This window comes from Capricornis sumatraensis, chromosome 5 (assembly GCF_032405125.1).
Source record: "Capricornis sumatraensis isolate serow.1 chromosome 5, serow.2, whole genome shotgun sequence".
NCBI lineage: Eukaryota > Metazoa > Chordata > Mammalia > Artiodactyla > Bovidae > Capricornis > Capricornis sumatraensis.
This window is the reverse complement of record NC_091073.1, coordinates 51,206,802-51,222,360: the sequence shown is the minus strand read 5'-3', so window position 1 is coordinate 51,222,360 and position 15,559 is coordinate 51,206,802. Positions and strand designations below refer to the sequence as shown.

General features: G+C 41.8%; 1 protein-coding gene across 4 annotated transcripts in view; it reads left to right on the top strand.

Annotated features, from left to right (window-relative positions):
* The window catches only part of SRPK2 (SRSF protein kinase 2), a 243,120-nt gene that overhangs the window by 207,667 nt on the left and 19,894 nt on the right, over window positions 1-15,559 (top strand). For all 4 annotated transcript variants that reach the window (XM_068973390.1, XM_068973392.1, XM_068973391.1 and 1 more), the window contains 4 exons: window positions 7,080-7,245; window positions 8,403-8,428; window positions 9,893-10,139; window positions 10,703-11,185. In XM_068973390.1, the coding sequence (XP_068829491.1) occupies window positions 7,080-7,245; window positions 8,403-8,428; window positions 9,893-10,139; window positions 10,703-11,185 (922 nt within the window). The remainder of the gene's footprint in view (window positions 1-7,079; window positions 7,246-8,402; window positions 8,429-9,892; window positions 10,140-10,702; window positions 11,186-15,559) is intronic.

The following is a 15,559-nucleotide window of genomic DNA, read 5'->3' as shown; positions in this document are numbered from 1 at the left end:
AGAAACCTTCAGGTGAAACATCCATGTTATTCCCAACTTACTGTTCCCTTTCTGTATGTGACAGGACCAATTTCTAGCACACCGAGGTGGAAAGGGAGTTAGTTTACATTGTTAACACCAATAACAAATGGTCTTTCGCGTGGTCCTAGACAGAAATCTTAGAGACTGTCCTAACCAAGTGCCTTATTTTACGGCTGAATTTGAGGTCAGGGGAGGGAGGAGACTTAATCTGAGCCACAGCTAGTCAGTTCCTGAACCAGAACTGAAATCTCCTGGCTTCCAGCCCAGAGCTCTGCCTGCTGGTCTGCACTACCGCTGCCTCACACGGAGAGAACCGGCCCCTGCCCGTGGGGGTGAGCCGCCTCCCTGGAGTGGGATGCAGCCTGTTCCTGGCCGTCTGTGATTACTTGACCTGGGGTCTCATGATGGAGCAGATGGCAGCGAGGATCTCTGCTGCCTCCTGCTGATGAGGCCAACTATGTTTTTTAGGGAAGAGATATACACGTTCTGTGGTAAGACAAGTGAGATCTAACCTTGAGCATGAAATTTGGTTCGTTGATTGTTTTTTTTATTGTCATAATATTTGGCATAAATTTTTGTAAGATTGCCTGTCATTTTTTGATTCTAGATTCTGGGATGCTTTAACTTCACTGGCTGAGAACAAAGATGCTATTTTTGAAAATAAAATCATTCTTATAGCTATATATTTAAAAAATATATTAGTATTCATTAAAAGAATCCTCAGGTAGATCCAATTCATATTATAGATGGGAGAAATGAGACCTAGAGAAATTTAATAAGTGACTTAGCGAAGTTACGTTTATTAAGTCAGTATCAATACAAGTCTTCTGGCTTAGTTCATTTTACCATTTAGTTTGATCTTCTTGTGAGCTAGACATTGTACTGTGAGTTTTTCATACATTATTTGTAATTCTTTTCACATTTCCATCTAATGGATAATGTTCCCCCTTTTATAGATAAGAAGAGGGAAGGTCAGGCAGCTTAAGTACCTTGCCTTGTGAATGAGTGATTGAGAAGTAATGCAGGAGTGGCCTGAGTCCCAAGATCATGATTTAATAGTGTTCCATGCTGTCTCTTAGCTGTTTTCTTCAAGATTTGCGTTATCTTAATTAGTTTATCCCTGAAAGCAATAGTCTTTTCCTTGTGTTCAAGTCTTCTCTTTGTGTTTGTTGTTAGACATAAGCAATATTTCTTGAGGAAGGTTCGCTGTGTTGAGTGCAGTTGTTGTTCACTTGACCAGTCATGTCCAACTCTGACCCCATGGACTGCAGCACACCAGGCCTCCCGCCCCTCACCTCACGGAGTTTGCCCAAGTTCATGTTCATTGCACCGGTGATGCTGTCCAACCATCTCATCCTCTGACGCCTTCAGCTCCTTCTGCCCTCAATCTTTCCCAGAATCAAGGACTTTTCCAATGAATCGGCTGTTCGCATCGGATGACCGAAATACTGGAACTTTAGCTTCAGCATCAGTCCTTCCAGTGAATATTCAGGGTTGATCTCCCTTAAGAATGACTGGTTTGATCTCCTTCCTCTCCAAGGGACTCTCATGAGTCTTCCCCAGCACCACAGTTCAAAGGTATATGTTCTTTGGTATCCTGCCTTCTTTACAGTCCAGCTCTCACGACAATACGTGACCACTGGCCAAGACCATAGCCTTGACTATACGGACTTTTGTTGGCAGAGTAATGTCTCTGCTTTTCAACACACTGTCTAGGTTTGTCATTTCTTTCCTGCCCAGAAGCAATCGTCTTCTGATTTCATGGCTGCAGTCACCATCCGCAGTGATTTTGGAGCCCAGGAAGAGGAAATCTGTCACTACTTCCACCATTTCCTTTCTATTTGCTATGCAGTAATGGGAGTGGATGCCATGATCTTAATTTTTTAAATATTTAGTCTTAAGGTGGCTCTTTCACTCTCCTCCTTCACCCTCATCGCGAGGCTCTTTAGTTCCTCTTCACTTTCTGCCATTTAGAATGGTATCATCTGCATATCTGAGGTTGTTGATGTTTCTCCCTCCTATCTTCATTCCCACTTGTAACTCATCCAACCCAGCATTTCTCACGATGTGCTTAGCATATAGGTTAAACAGACAAGGTGACAGCAGACAGCCCTGTCGTACTCCTTTCTGAATCCTGAACCAATCGGTTGTTCCATAAAGGGTTCTAACTTGCTTTTTGGCCTGCATAGGTTTCTCAGGAGCCAGTAAGATGGTCTGGTATTCCCATCTCTCCAAGAACTTTCCACAGTTTGTCGTACTTTAGTGTAGTTGATGAAACAGAGATAGCTGTTTTTCTGAAATTCCCTTGCTTTCTCTATAATCCAGTGAATGTTGGCAATTTGATTTCTAGTTCCTCTTCCTTTTCTAAACACAGCTTGGACACCTGGAAGTTCTTGGTCTGCATAATGCTGAAGCCTAGCATGCAAGATTTTAAGCATGATTTTACTAGCATGGGAGATAACTGCAGTTGTCTGATGGTTAGCACATTCTTTGGTATTGCCCTTCTTGGGAACTGGGGTGAGGATTGACCTTTTCCAGTCCAGTGGCCACTGCTGGGTCTTCCAGATTTGCTGACATAATGAATGCAGAGCACTGATGGCATCCTCTGTTGAAGTGAAGTCGCTCAGTCGTGTCCAACTCTTTGCGAACCCATGCATTGTATGTAGCCTACCAGGCTCCTCCATCCATGGGATTTTCCAGGCAAGAGTAGTGGAGTGGGTTGCCATTTCCTTCTCCAGGGAGTCTCCTGCATTGTAGGCAGACACTTAACCATATGAGCCATCAGGGAAGTCCTGTCCTCTAGGGATCTGGATAGTTCTGCTGGAATTTCATCACATTCACTAGCTTTATTAACAGCAGTGCTTCTTAAGGCCCACCTGACTTCACGCTCCAGAATGTCTAGCTCTGGGTGACTCACCACACCATTGTAGTAATCCAGTTCATTAAGATCTTTTTTATACAGTTCTTTTATGTATTTTTTTTTTTTCCATCTCTTCTCAATCTCTTCAGTGTCTGCTAGGTCTCTACCATTTTTACCCTTTATTGTGCCCGTCTTTCGGCAGAATGCTTCCTTGGTGTTTCCAATTTTCCTGATGAGATCTCTAGTCTTACTTCTTTTGTTGTTTTCTTTCATTATTAAACACTGTTCATTGAAGAAGGCCTTCTTGTCTCTTCTAGCTGTTCTTTGAAACTCTGCTTTTAATTGGATATACCTTTCCCTCTTTCATTTTTCCCTTCTCTTTGTTCTTCTGCTGTTTGTAAAGCCTCCTCAAATAACTGCTTTGCCGTCTTGCTTTTCTTTTTCTCTGGGATGGTTTTGTTCACCGCCTCCTGTACAATACTACGGACCTCTGTCCATAGTTCTTCAGACACTCTGTCATATAGATCTAATCCCTTGAATATACTTGTTACCTCTACTGCAAATTCATACAGGATGTGATTTAAGTCATACCTGCTGGCCTAATGTATTTCTCAGTTTTCTTTAGTTTAAACTTGAATTTTGCTATCATGATCTAAGCCACAGTCAGCTCCTGGGCTTGTTTTTGCTGACTATATACAGCTTCTCCATCTTCGACTACGAAGAATGGAATCGGTTTGATTTCAGTATTGACCATTTGGTGATGTCTACGTGTAAAGTTGTCTCTTATGGTGTTGAAACAGAGTATTTGCTATGACTAATGCAGAATTCAGTTAGCCTTTGTTTGCCCCGCTTTATTTTTTGTTCTCTAAGGCCAAATTTGCCTATTACTTCAGGTATATCTTGACTTCCTACTTTTGCATTCCAATCCCCATTGATGCATAGAATATATCTTTTAGGTGTTAGTTCTAGGAGGTCTTCTAGGTCTTCATGGAACTGATCAATTTCAGTTTCTTCAGCATCGGTGGAATGGGCATAGACTTGAATTACTGTGAGGTTGAATGGCTTGCCTTGGAAATGAACCAAGATCATTCTATCATTTTTGAGGTTGCACCCAAGTCCTCCATTTCAGACTCATTTGTTGATTATGAGGGTTACTCTGTTTCTTCTATGGGGTTCTTGTCCACAGTAGTAAATATAATGGTCATCTGAATTAAATTCGTCCATTCCCGTCCATTTTAGTTTGCTGATTCCTAGGATGTCATTGTTTATTCTTACCATATCCTGCTTGATCACTCACAACTCACCTTGATTCATGGACCTAACATTCCAGGTTCCTATGCAGTACTGTTCTTTGCAGCACCAGATTTTACTTTTGACAACCAGACACATCCCCGACTGAGCGTTGTATCCACTTTAGCCCAGCCACTTTATTCATTCTATTAGTACTTCTCCTCCTCTCTTCCCCAGTCGCATATGGGACACCTTAGACCTGGGGGACTCATCTTTTGGTGCCATATCTTTTTGACCTTTTTAAATAGTTTGTGAAGGTTCTCATGGCAGGTCTAACTGGGGTGGTTTGCCAGTCCCTCCTCCAGTGGATCACATTTTGTCAGAACTCTCTGGTATGACGTGTCTGTCTTGGGTGGCCCTGCATGGCATAGCTCAGAGCTTCATTGAGTTATGCAAGCCCCTTCACCACGACAAGGCAGTGATCCATGAAAGGGATTAAATATCTGAAACCTTAAATTCTTACTGAGAACACTTTGCTTGTCTCAAGTGTCTCATTTTCATTGAAATTCATTTTAACACATTTGGATACTGGATCATATTAACTCTTACCTAAGCAGCTTCACACACAGTGAAACAACCTAAGAACTACGAAAGAACTAAGGTGGAAAGTTAGGAACAACTTGTTCGTGAGATGGTAGTGAAAGATATTTTTGGAAAGATGCTAACATTTTAACTTTGAGTTAATATTTGATGATTGAAGTGGAATTTTAGTTGAAATAATTAAAAATAGTTTAAACTTTCTAAAAGTCTCATTCCTTTTACTTCCACAGGCTGGAAGTCATCAGTGTACTTGTCCATTAATTTCTTGTACTTCTCAGAATTTCTCTTACTACTCATATATAAGAACTCCATGTGATACTTCAGTTTGCACAAAGAAGATGCATGAATGCCAGTGAATATATACAGGCTCATTGAATTGTGTTCCCTTCAGAATTATAACCTTATTCTCTATGGAAACATATAATGTTATGTTTCATACTGTTGGTCTTTTGGCATTTTAAACATAATTTAAACATATTCTAGTTGAAGTATTATCTAAAACATTAAATATTAATTTTAAGGTAAAGTCAAAGCCTCATGGAGATGGGGAACTTTGTTTATTGCTGTTTATCAAACATCTATAAGCATATGCAGCCTGTTATAGGAGCTCAACTGATGCTCAGTCAGTGAAGTCATGTGAAAGTATTTCCAAGGAAAAGTTTTTAAAATGAATATGAGGATTTTCATCTTGGTTAAGAGACTCATGTTCCTTCTACTTTCCTTGCGAAATCTCTGTGCCTTCACTTACTAATGTTTTGTCATCTTAAGATTGTTTGGGCTTCCCTGGTATTGGCTCAGCTGCTAAAGAATCTGCCTGCAGAGCAGGAGAACTGGGTTGGATCCCTGGGTTGGGAAGATCTCCTGAAGAAGAGAAAGGCTACCCACTCCAGTATTCTGGCCTGGAGAATTCCATGGACTGTATAGTCCATGGGGTCACAAAGAGTCGAACACAACTGAGGGACTTCCACTTTCAAGATTGTTTAGCCAGAAACTGAAGGTAGACAGAAGCATTGGGTTTTTGCTGAGAACTTTTCCGAGTTGTTCAGTATTAGATATCTTCTGCTTGTCTTTTCCTCACCTCCTTGTCTAATGTGATCAAGACACCAAATGACTTAAAATGTTTGAATGAAGATGTTTATTAAATGCAAATGTTTATTGAGCATGTAGAATTTGTAATATATGGGAACATGAACTGTATTTTAAAATATTTTTTTCCTTATGAAAAGAAAGAATTCCCCTCTTATGGAAATAATTCCAGAAAAACTTTGGCCTGGCATTTAGGTCACCATACTCTGTAATTTTTGCTATATATATATTTACACACACACACACGGTAAGTATGTGAGTATCTTGGTTTAGCGGTTTCTTTTAATTCAGTACTATATAGTTTATAGCCTGGGTACCAAAGCTACCTAATTCTCCTTTCCTACAATATTAGAAATGTACAGACATCATTAGCCATTATGGGAATGCATATCAATGAGATACACACTTCACACCCACAAGAGTGACTAAAATGAAAAGACAGATAACAAGTATTGATCATCCGGAAAAAACTGGAATCCTTGCACATTGCTGATGGGAATGTAAAGTGATGCAGCCATAGATAGGATAAAACAGCTTGGCAGTTTATTGAAAGACTAAAGATAGAGTTACAGTATGACCCAACCATTGTGCTACTAAGAAAAATAAAGACATGTCTACATAGAAACTTGTACATGAATGTTTATAGCAATATATTTATAGTAGCCATAAAATGGAAAGAACTCAAATGTTCATCATTGAATGACTAAACAAAATGTATTTTCAGTGGAAAATTATTTGGCATCTAAAAAAAATGAGGTATTGCTATGTGCTACACATGGATGAACCTTGAAAGTTTGGGGCCAGGTACAAAAGACCACTCTGTATCATTCCACTTACATAAAATGTCCAAAGCCAGGAAAGTAGATTAGTGGTTGCTTAGGGCTAGAGGAGTTGGAAGGAGATGGGGAATGACTGCTAATGGGTGCAGTATTTCATCTTTGTGTGATGAACATGTTCTAAATTATATAGTGATGACCGTTGCGCATCTAAAAACCATTCTATTGTACACTTAAAAGGTTGAATTGAAAAAAAGGGGTGAATTGTGTGTCATGTAAATTATATCTCACCAAAGTTGTTATTTTAATAAGCATATGTTTAAATGCATTTTCTTATATGAGCATAAATTATCTCCAGAATGATATACACTGGCTGCTTATGGGAAGGAGCTGGGTTCCTGTCGGGCCCAAGTTCCTATTGTGCCTTGTAATGACTGTAACTATTTTACAAATAAATGTTGAATAATAAAAGTATTAATAACTCCTTCCTGATTTTATGTGATCAGGTCCTTCAGGGGTTAGATTATCTCCACAGTAAGTGCAAGATCATTCATACTGACATAAAGCCGGAAAACATCTTGATGTGTGTGGACGATGCATATGTGAGAAGAATGGCAGCCGAGGCCACCGAGTGGCAGAAAGCAGGCGCTCCTCCTCCTTCAGGGTCTGCAGGTGAGAGGCTGGGCCAGCTTTGTGTCAGTCTGTGTAGGGGCATTGAGAGCCTGCAAAGTTGTTCATAGGAAGCAGTTGAGTTAAACGTGTACATGTTAGGAACTTGCATAAGAGCCCGATGACTGGTAATAATAAGTAGACCTTTTTCTTGAGAAGGAAGATGCCCCAGTTAAGTTGTACTTTAATATTTGAATTACTTAGCTTTGTCCTCCCTTAAAAGGTCACTGAATTCTTCTTACCTGCTGCTTCATTTTCATTTGAACGCTGTCTGCGTTGGCCACTTCTCTACAAAGGAGTGTATAGTAACAGGTTTCCTGTAGCCAACCTACAATCGTCAGAATGCTTCCTTGTCTCCATTGAGCCTAGTTACATCAGTGTAACTGGTGCACTTAAAATTAGTTACAAGAACTTCAGGGTGAAAGAAGATCAACTGACTTGAGCATTGGTGTATGAAGTTTTATTTCTGGTTTTCTCAAGGTGTCAAGGTGGCCGTGAAGCGTGGATGGTGCTTTCATCCTGCCTGCACGTGCTTTCTGCCCTAGTGTGTTGTCAGGTAGCACAGGGGCTGCAGAGTGAAAGCCCTCAAACTGAGGCTTTTGGCAGATGAACCACTTATGAATCTTGTTTTCTACCATCAGGTTGCTGTTTAGATAATGGAGCCATAGTCTGTTAAGCTTTTGACATTGGCCAAGTCTGTTCATGGCATTTCTAGACTATTTGTAGTAGTATTGGATCTATTTTAGTTGTATGAACTTGTGAAATAGTTTTTAAACAGAGATGTGGAAGTTAATCGTTCATTTCTTTGTCTATAAACAAGTTGGGTTTTGTCACTCTTCTCCATTTTTCTTACCAGTCAGTGTTTTGTGATTGTGTGTTTTTGAAATGAATAAGTGTTTAATTTCAGATTAATAAGAGAAATGACTCCATGTGAACCACTATGGCTTTGCTTTTTAAGAGCCAATCATTTGTTTGAGTTGGATAAACTTTCTTTAGGGCTCTATGATTAACAAGCTTTAATATTTAAAGCTGTTTAAAGCTGTTTAAGTCACATAGCCATTAAAAGGCAGTAGTTATTTCATTTTACAGTTCAGATTACCTACAGAAAGATAAGTATCTGTTTCACTCTAAATGTTCACTTTATTTTGTTTTGTTTTTAGTGAGTACTGCTCCACAGCAAAAACCTGTAAGTACTTACATATATACTTCTATTACCTCCTTGTCAAAAGTGACTAGTCATTACTGAACTTTTCTAATTGTAACATTAGTTTTTGTTTCTTTCTGCAACAACTTTTTTTTAGGGGTTGTTTGAGGGAATTAGTTTTACTTTTGTTGTTGTTGTTGTTCCTTTCTCAGTCATAGATGTTGTCATGTATTTTAGTGTAAAAGACAGCCATATTTATAAATGCTGCGTATACTTGAATATGCAAGACAATGTTTTGAAAAAGTGAAGTGATTTTTAGAGGTGGGATAATTAGAGCTGTCCCAAATTCTGTATTTTCCTCGTGTACTTTCTGGAGTGCTGTTGGCTGAGTCTGATAAAATGTGAGGTTATAGAGATAGGGTTTTAAGTGTGATTATTCCACAGACACTTTCTATTATTTCTGATTTGCCTCTAAGTTACCTGTTTTTTCTGAAGCTGCTGTTCTAATTTTTTTCCAGCTAGTAGTTAAATGTGAAAGAGCGTTATCTGTGTGGTCCTATCAAAATACCAAGTGTGAACAAATGAAGCAGGCTGTTTGGAATTAAATTCTAGCCCAGAGGATCTAAACCTGGTTTAGGCTTGGTTCCAGTTAAGCATAGAATATATATATATATCTCAAGTTGATGGGTCACCTGCAAGTTTTAAAGGTCTTTATGACCTGAAAGCCCTTGGAAGGAAATGTGCAGAACTCCAGAGTGCAGCCAGCAACCCTCAGCCTGCAGTGGGAGTCCCAGCAGGAGGAGGAGCTGTAAGAATTCTGCCGCCTGGCCTGCTGAGCTCTGCCATGGCTTGAGCAGTTTGCTTTGATTATTGGTTCTGTGAAAGACTAGAGGATCCCATTGCCAGTACTTTCCAAGTCAGATGGCCATGACTGGAGGCAGACTGAAACCATGGCTTTCTCTTTTTTTCCCTTTACTTCATATGCTCATTTCTTACAGTTCCTGCTGTCTTGGCTGTTTTTAACAACTTAGTGTGTGAGACTCAAGCACAAACAGTGCTGTTGACCAAACACGAACGAAGTACACCTGTTTTGGCAGACAGTTGAGTAGACAGTAAAGAGAGGGAACATTGTTAATACTTTGTAGACAGGCAGCAGCAAAGGAAACTTGCAAGAGATGCTTCTTGTCTAAAGGCAGAAATGCCTCAGCATATTTAGTTCTTAGAATTTAAAGGGAAAAGGCTTGCTGGGTTTAAGCTGTATCTCTCCATTGGCAGGAGCTGGTAGTAGTCCCACTACTTGACATCAGCACTGGTTTCTTTTTTTTCTGGCTTTGCTGCAATGTTAACCATATTGTGGATCTCATGTCTGGGCATGTGATTTTAATTGAATAGATCTGAGAAAACAGACTGTGTTGGTATTTACCATGTTGCCAGCACTTAGACGCTGTTGCATAGTGCTTTAAAAAGAAGCAAACTAACCTGTGCTATTTTCTTAACATGTTGCAGATAGGAAAAATATCTAAAAACAAAAAGAAAAAAATGAAAAAGAAGCAGAAAAGGCAGGCTGAGTTACTGGAAAAGCGCTTGCAGGAAATAGAAGAATTGGAGCGAGAAGCTGAAAGAAAAATAATAGAGGAAAACGTCACGTCAGTTGTACCTTCCAATGAGCAAGATGATGAATACCACCCAGAGGTGAAGCTAAAAACAGCAGGACTGGAGGAGGTGGCCGAGGGAGAGACTGAGAATAACAACGGTCAGTGAATGCTGGAGAGGAGGCTGCACCCCAGGGCCTCACGTGCAGGGCGACTTGGCGCTGCTGTGTTTCAGACCTGAGGGCATTCCAAGTCATCCCTGGAGAATGTGGGAGCTGTCTGATACTTGCTTTGTGAAATATGCACCAGAAATATGTTTCAAAATAGTTTTTGTTTTTTAATGGAAAATGTCTGAGAAGCACCATGTCTTTATCATGTTAATGATTGTCCTTCATTTTGTAATTAAGCTTCGACTCAACAGTAATGTACCCTTAGACAATCTCTGAAGATTATAGAGGAGAGGGTAGAAAATGGAAATACAGCTCTATTTATGCTCATTTTCTCTAAGAGCTAGCTTTTTCTAATAAGAGTAGCCTAGTTATTTAGTAAATGAAAAATAAGATTTAGAGAACCTGGAGATTTACCCTGAGAGCCCAGAGGTGTTTGCTGTGTAGCAAGTGAAATTAGCACGTTCAAACATGTCTCTTGTTGGAGAGGATAAATGCCTAGTGCACTCTGTTAAGGAGAATGACAAGTTCTAATTCTCACCCTTCCACTTCTTAAGGGGAAGCTGAGGACCAGGAGGAGAAAGAAGACACTGAGAAAGAAAACACTGAGAAAGATGAAGACGATGTCGAACAGGAGCTTGCGAACATAGACCCTACCTGGATAGAATCACCGAAAACTAACGGCCATATTGAGAACGGCCCCTTCTTACTGGAGCAACAGCTGGATGATGAAGACGACGATGAGGAAGATTGCCCAAATCCTGAGGAATGTAACCTCGATGAGCCAAATGCAGAAAGCGATTACACATATAGCAGCTCCTATGAACAATTCAATGGTGAATTGCCAAATGGACGACATAAAATTCCCGAGTCACAGTTTCCAGAATTTTCCACATCATTGTTCTCTGGGCCCTTAGAACCTGTGGCCTGTGGCTCTGCACTTTCTGAGGGATCCCCCCTTACTGAGCATGAGGAAGGCAGTCCATCCCATGACAGAAGCAGGACAGTTTCAGCCTCCAGCACTGGGGATTTGCCAAAAAGTAAGTGTTCCTTCCCATGAGCTCTGCTTTCAGTCCCTGAGGGTCATGCCCTTGACATACTGGGAAGGGGATTGCCTGGAGGAGGTATAGCCATGTATGTATGCAGTAAGCACTTTTATTTTATTACTTTTGTAACCGTGAGTAAGTTAGTGTAATTTAAAAAATATCCTGGACCACTAGGATTTCTGTTGCCCTCTGCATATCAGATCCCATTTCTGAATTTTTTTCTTCCCTTCTTCTATCTTAGTGAGTGATGATACCTTTGCAGAAGTTTTCCAAGTCTAGCGTTTTACCCTGTAGCTTTCTACAGTGTGCTTCCATCTGATAATGCTATGTTTAGTTTTTGTTTTTTTCGTTCTGCTTCATTTCTAGTCAAGGGAAGATGTGCCTGCTCTCTATCTGTACTGAGGAAAAAGTATCTTTATTTTGATAGCTGTTCTTGATTACACCACTCTCCCGTTAAAATTGTAAAGGAAGTGACGACGTAGGTTTAAATGTGATGATGATGTATATCAAACTCTGATTTTGAGGTTGGGTGCCACGTGACGTATCTCTGCCTGTGGTGTGCTGGGGGACTTCAGGAGGCAAACACTGTGTCACAGTTGGCTTGCACTCTGGCCCACAGTGGAAAAGCTCAGAAACCTCCTCTGCTCCCTCTGCTGACAAGAATGTTAGCACATGGCGAGCCCGTTGATGAGCCAGCCCTGCAAATAGCTCAGGATGCTCTGCAGCCCCAGAGACCTGCAGAGTCCTCTGTTCCTCACTGGCCACAGCTAGTCATCCTAAGGATGTGGGTTTTCTTGTAACTTGGATAGACGTGTTCTCCTCCTGTCTACCTTTACTCTGACCAGAAGGTTTGAAAGTGCTTGAAATGCTTTCACAAGCAATGTGGCTTCATCTAAGGGAAAACTCACCTCTTACTCTCCTTGACTCTCCTTCTATTCCCATACTGCTGCTGACACTTCAGGTACCAAGTGTGTGTGTAGGAGCTTTCCTACACTAAATAGCTCTCCAGCGCCAGCTCAGTGTCTTGCAGTTTAAGTAAAGCTTGACACTGCCTGGAGATAGTGTCACATGCCAGGGTCTAGGGCTCAGTTTCATCAGACTGTATCAGTCCCCCACCCCAACCCATCACAAGTCCAAGTCGTCATCTCTACTTCTGGTAAGTTCTAAATCGGAGGTTTCCGTGATGCTGTCCTGGAGTTCAATTAATTTGTTAGAGCAGCTCACAGAACTCAGGAAAACAGTCAGCCAGCTGCTGGATGGTCTGTTGATGAAGAAAGGATGTAAGTCAGCGACAGCCGGATGGAAGGGATGCATAGGGCATGGTGTCTGGGAAAGGCGCGAGGCTTTCATGCTCTTTCCTGAATCACCCCTTCCCTGACGTATCTCCCCTGTTCCTCTGTGGTACGGACTCACTGATTCTTTTTTCTTTCGATTAACAGATCCAATTGTGTGTTGTTATCATTTACAGCTTTTTTTTTTTTTTTTAAAGCCAGAATTACCCCAAATTTGGCCTTTGTCAGCCTCTTCAAGTTGGTTCTTAGGTCCTTTGGACACAATCTCATTGTTCTCCAGGTGCCTCCTCACTCTTCTAGAACCACGTGTCCCAGGTTCATACTTAGGACAGGACCCAGGCTGGATTCAGACTTGTTGGCGAGTAGTTTTTGCTATTAAGATCTTGTAAATGTTTTATAATGTACATAATGTATAGGAACAGTAGTATGTGAACTTTATAAACACGCATATATTGAAATGAATGTTCAAACATCTTTTATTGATGGAGCAAACAGTATAAAAAGATTTAGTAATGTAGCATGGTCTCTTCCCCATTTATTTTTAAGACCTAATTTGAGTGTCTTTGTGAACGTGGCATGCTTGCTGATGCTTCTGGGAGAAATAGCAGGTCTGGTTTTCCCACTGATGCCAGTCTCTTACCAAGCTGACCTTTTCGTTCATCCAGTCATTTGTTTAGAGGCACTCAGTTTGGGTTTTCAAAGCCTGGTCGTTGGAGAACTGTGGACAGCGTCCGCGTGGAGGTGCTTTGTTTCCTGTTGGGAGGATCCTGTCCTGGAGGCTGGCAGTTGGCCATGGGGCACTAAAGAATGGGAAGTGGGAGAAGTAGCCTTCACTCAGTTTGTGTGGATCCTTGTATATCAGGAAATAGTAGAAGAAATGCTGGGGCTGGAATGAGAAGATTGAGGATCACCTTATGTGCCAGGCTAAAGAATGAACTTCTCCCTGGAGTAATTGTGTAGCCACTGAAGGTTGGGAAGAGGAGGCAGGGTTCCTCTTGGATTATTAGCTGCTGGGTATATATATAAATAATATTATGCATATATTTTAATATTTTAATATTGTATTAAAGAGGCCTGGGAGCAGGGTGGCGCCTGCAGTGCTCATGTCCTGTCGCCCTCACCTCATCATTTGGTGGCCGTGTCAGCAGCAGTGCTTGGCTGGGCACTGGAACATAGCTCCACACTCTTCTCTCCCCGACTCTTGCTCCCTAGACTGTTTGCTGCAGAGCAGTTCAGAGAGGACTTTTTAAAGCACGCCCCCCACCTCCCATCTTCAAGATATTTCCATGTAGCACACCCCCGGAGGCGTCATTCTCTGAAGCTTGCAGCCCCGCACAGTCCGTCCCTGGCGCCTCTCCTCCTGATGCCGGCCCCACCCACCTCTGTCTCCCCTGCTTGCTCTGCTCCTCCCACGCGATCTTCTTTCTGAAGTTTCTCAAGGGCGCAGGTTTATTTCTGCCTCTCTGTGCTTTGTACTTGCTGTCATGTCTGCCCAGAGCCTCTCTCCTTCATGCTGCCCAGCATTCAGACCTCTCCTCAAACATCACCTTCTCAGAAAAAACCCCTTGGGCTGAATGCCCTCATCAGTAATCCATCTCTGTTCTCTGCTTTTTTCTTCTTAGCATATAGAGTTACTTGACATAGTATGCGAATCATTCGTTTATTTACTTTATCATCCATATTCTCAATGAGCATGTGAGTTTCCTAATTAGGGTGTGGTGGCAGAACCTTGTATGTCTCGTTCATGCTCTTCTGGTGCCCAGACGGCATTGGCCACGTGGAAGGGGCTCGTAAATACTTGGTGAACAGAGAGGTAAGATTTGCCTGTTAAATCTTGTAGTTCTGCTCTTTCCTTGGACTGATATTAAATCTCCTGCATATAAAGAGAGTATTCATGCCTTCCTTGTAAGGCTGTTTTAAACTTAAAGTATCAGTGAAGGCCTGCACAGTGCCTCGCAGATAAGTGACAGTGGCTGCTCATCATGGCAGCCCCGCTGGGCGGCATCTTGCTGGCACCCAGGCTCACTTGATGGCATGAATACAGTGTCACTCAGAGACTTAATAGCCCCAGCCCTTCCTGAAGCGAAATCTTCCTGCCTTTCTCTTTGCACTTTTCATTCCCTCCTTAGCGGAGAGCAAGGATGAGCCATGATATAGTTGCATAATAGTGACTGAATCAGGAGAGGTGATCTGATTTCTGGGCAAAGCAAAATCTGTATGATTATGTAGCGAGTGTGTGCGTCCCTGTATTTAAATGGGCCTTTTTGAGTGTTGTGGTCTGATAACCTTTCACAGACACTTAGAGCAGGAAACTGTCACACTGAGAAAAGAGATGCAAACTGATTCTCTTTTACCTCCTGTGTGTTTTGAGTACAGTTAAATTTTTGAGGTTCTTTTCCGAGTATCATTTGGAAGGCATTGTGTGCTGGGTAACCATGCACAGACATAAACCAGGAGGCTAACAGCAGGTCACCAAAGAGACTTTGTCTGGTGCTCATAAACCAGGGGTGTTAAATGCAAAGAAACTGTACTGGTGGTCCCTGGATTAACAGTGGTTTGACTTTATGATGGTTGCAAAAGTGGAATGCATTCTGTAGAAGCTGTGCTTCACGTTTGGAGTGGTGGCGCCCACCACGTGGCCTCTCATCCTTGGCTGGTCCCTCTCTGGCCTAAATAGAAGCCTTGGCCTCAGAGGGCAGGTGGGGCAGAGCCCCTAGCTCTCCTGTGTTTGGTCTTCTTTTGTTTTGGGGGATGAGGATGGTCCTTTTCTCTTTCTCCTTTACTGAGAACTGAGCCTCACAGTGTTTAGGTCATTTGTAACTTGTAGATGTTGAAAATAAAACTTGAATCCAGTTCTGCAAAGCTCCAATTCCACTGTTGTGCCTGCTGACTCTCCTTTATTTAGAGACACGAGGGATTCATCTAGCCATTTCCGGTGCTGGCCATCTGTCTGTTGGGTCAGCGTTTTTGTTTTCTCTGGAACTCAGTTTCTCAGCCCATTCCCTGTTCAGTGTGAACACCTCACATGTCTGTGTGGGTCTCTGTGCTGCCGCCCTTGTCTTTTCTGATTTCTGTG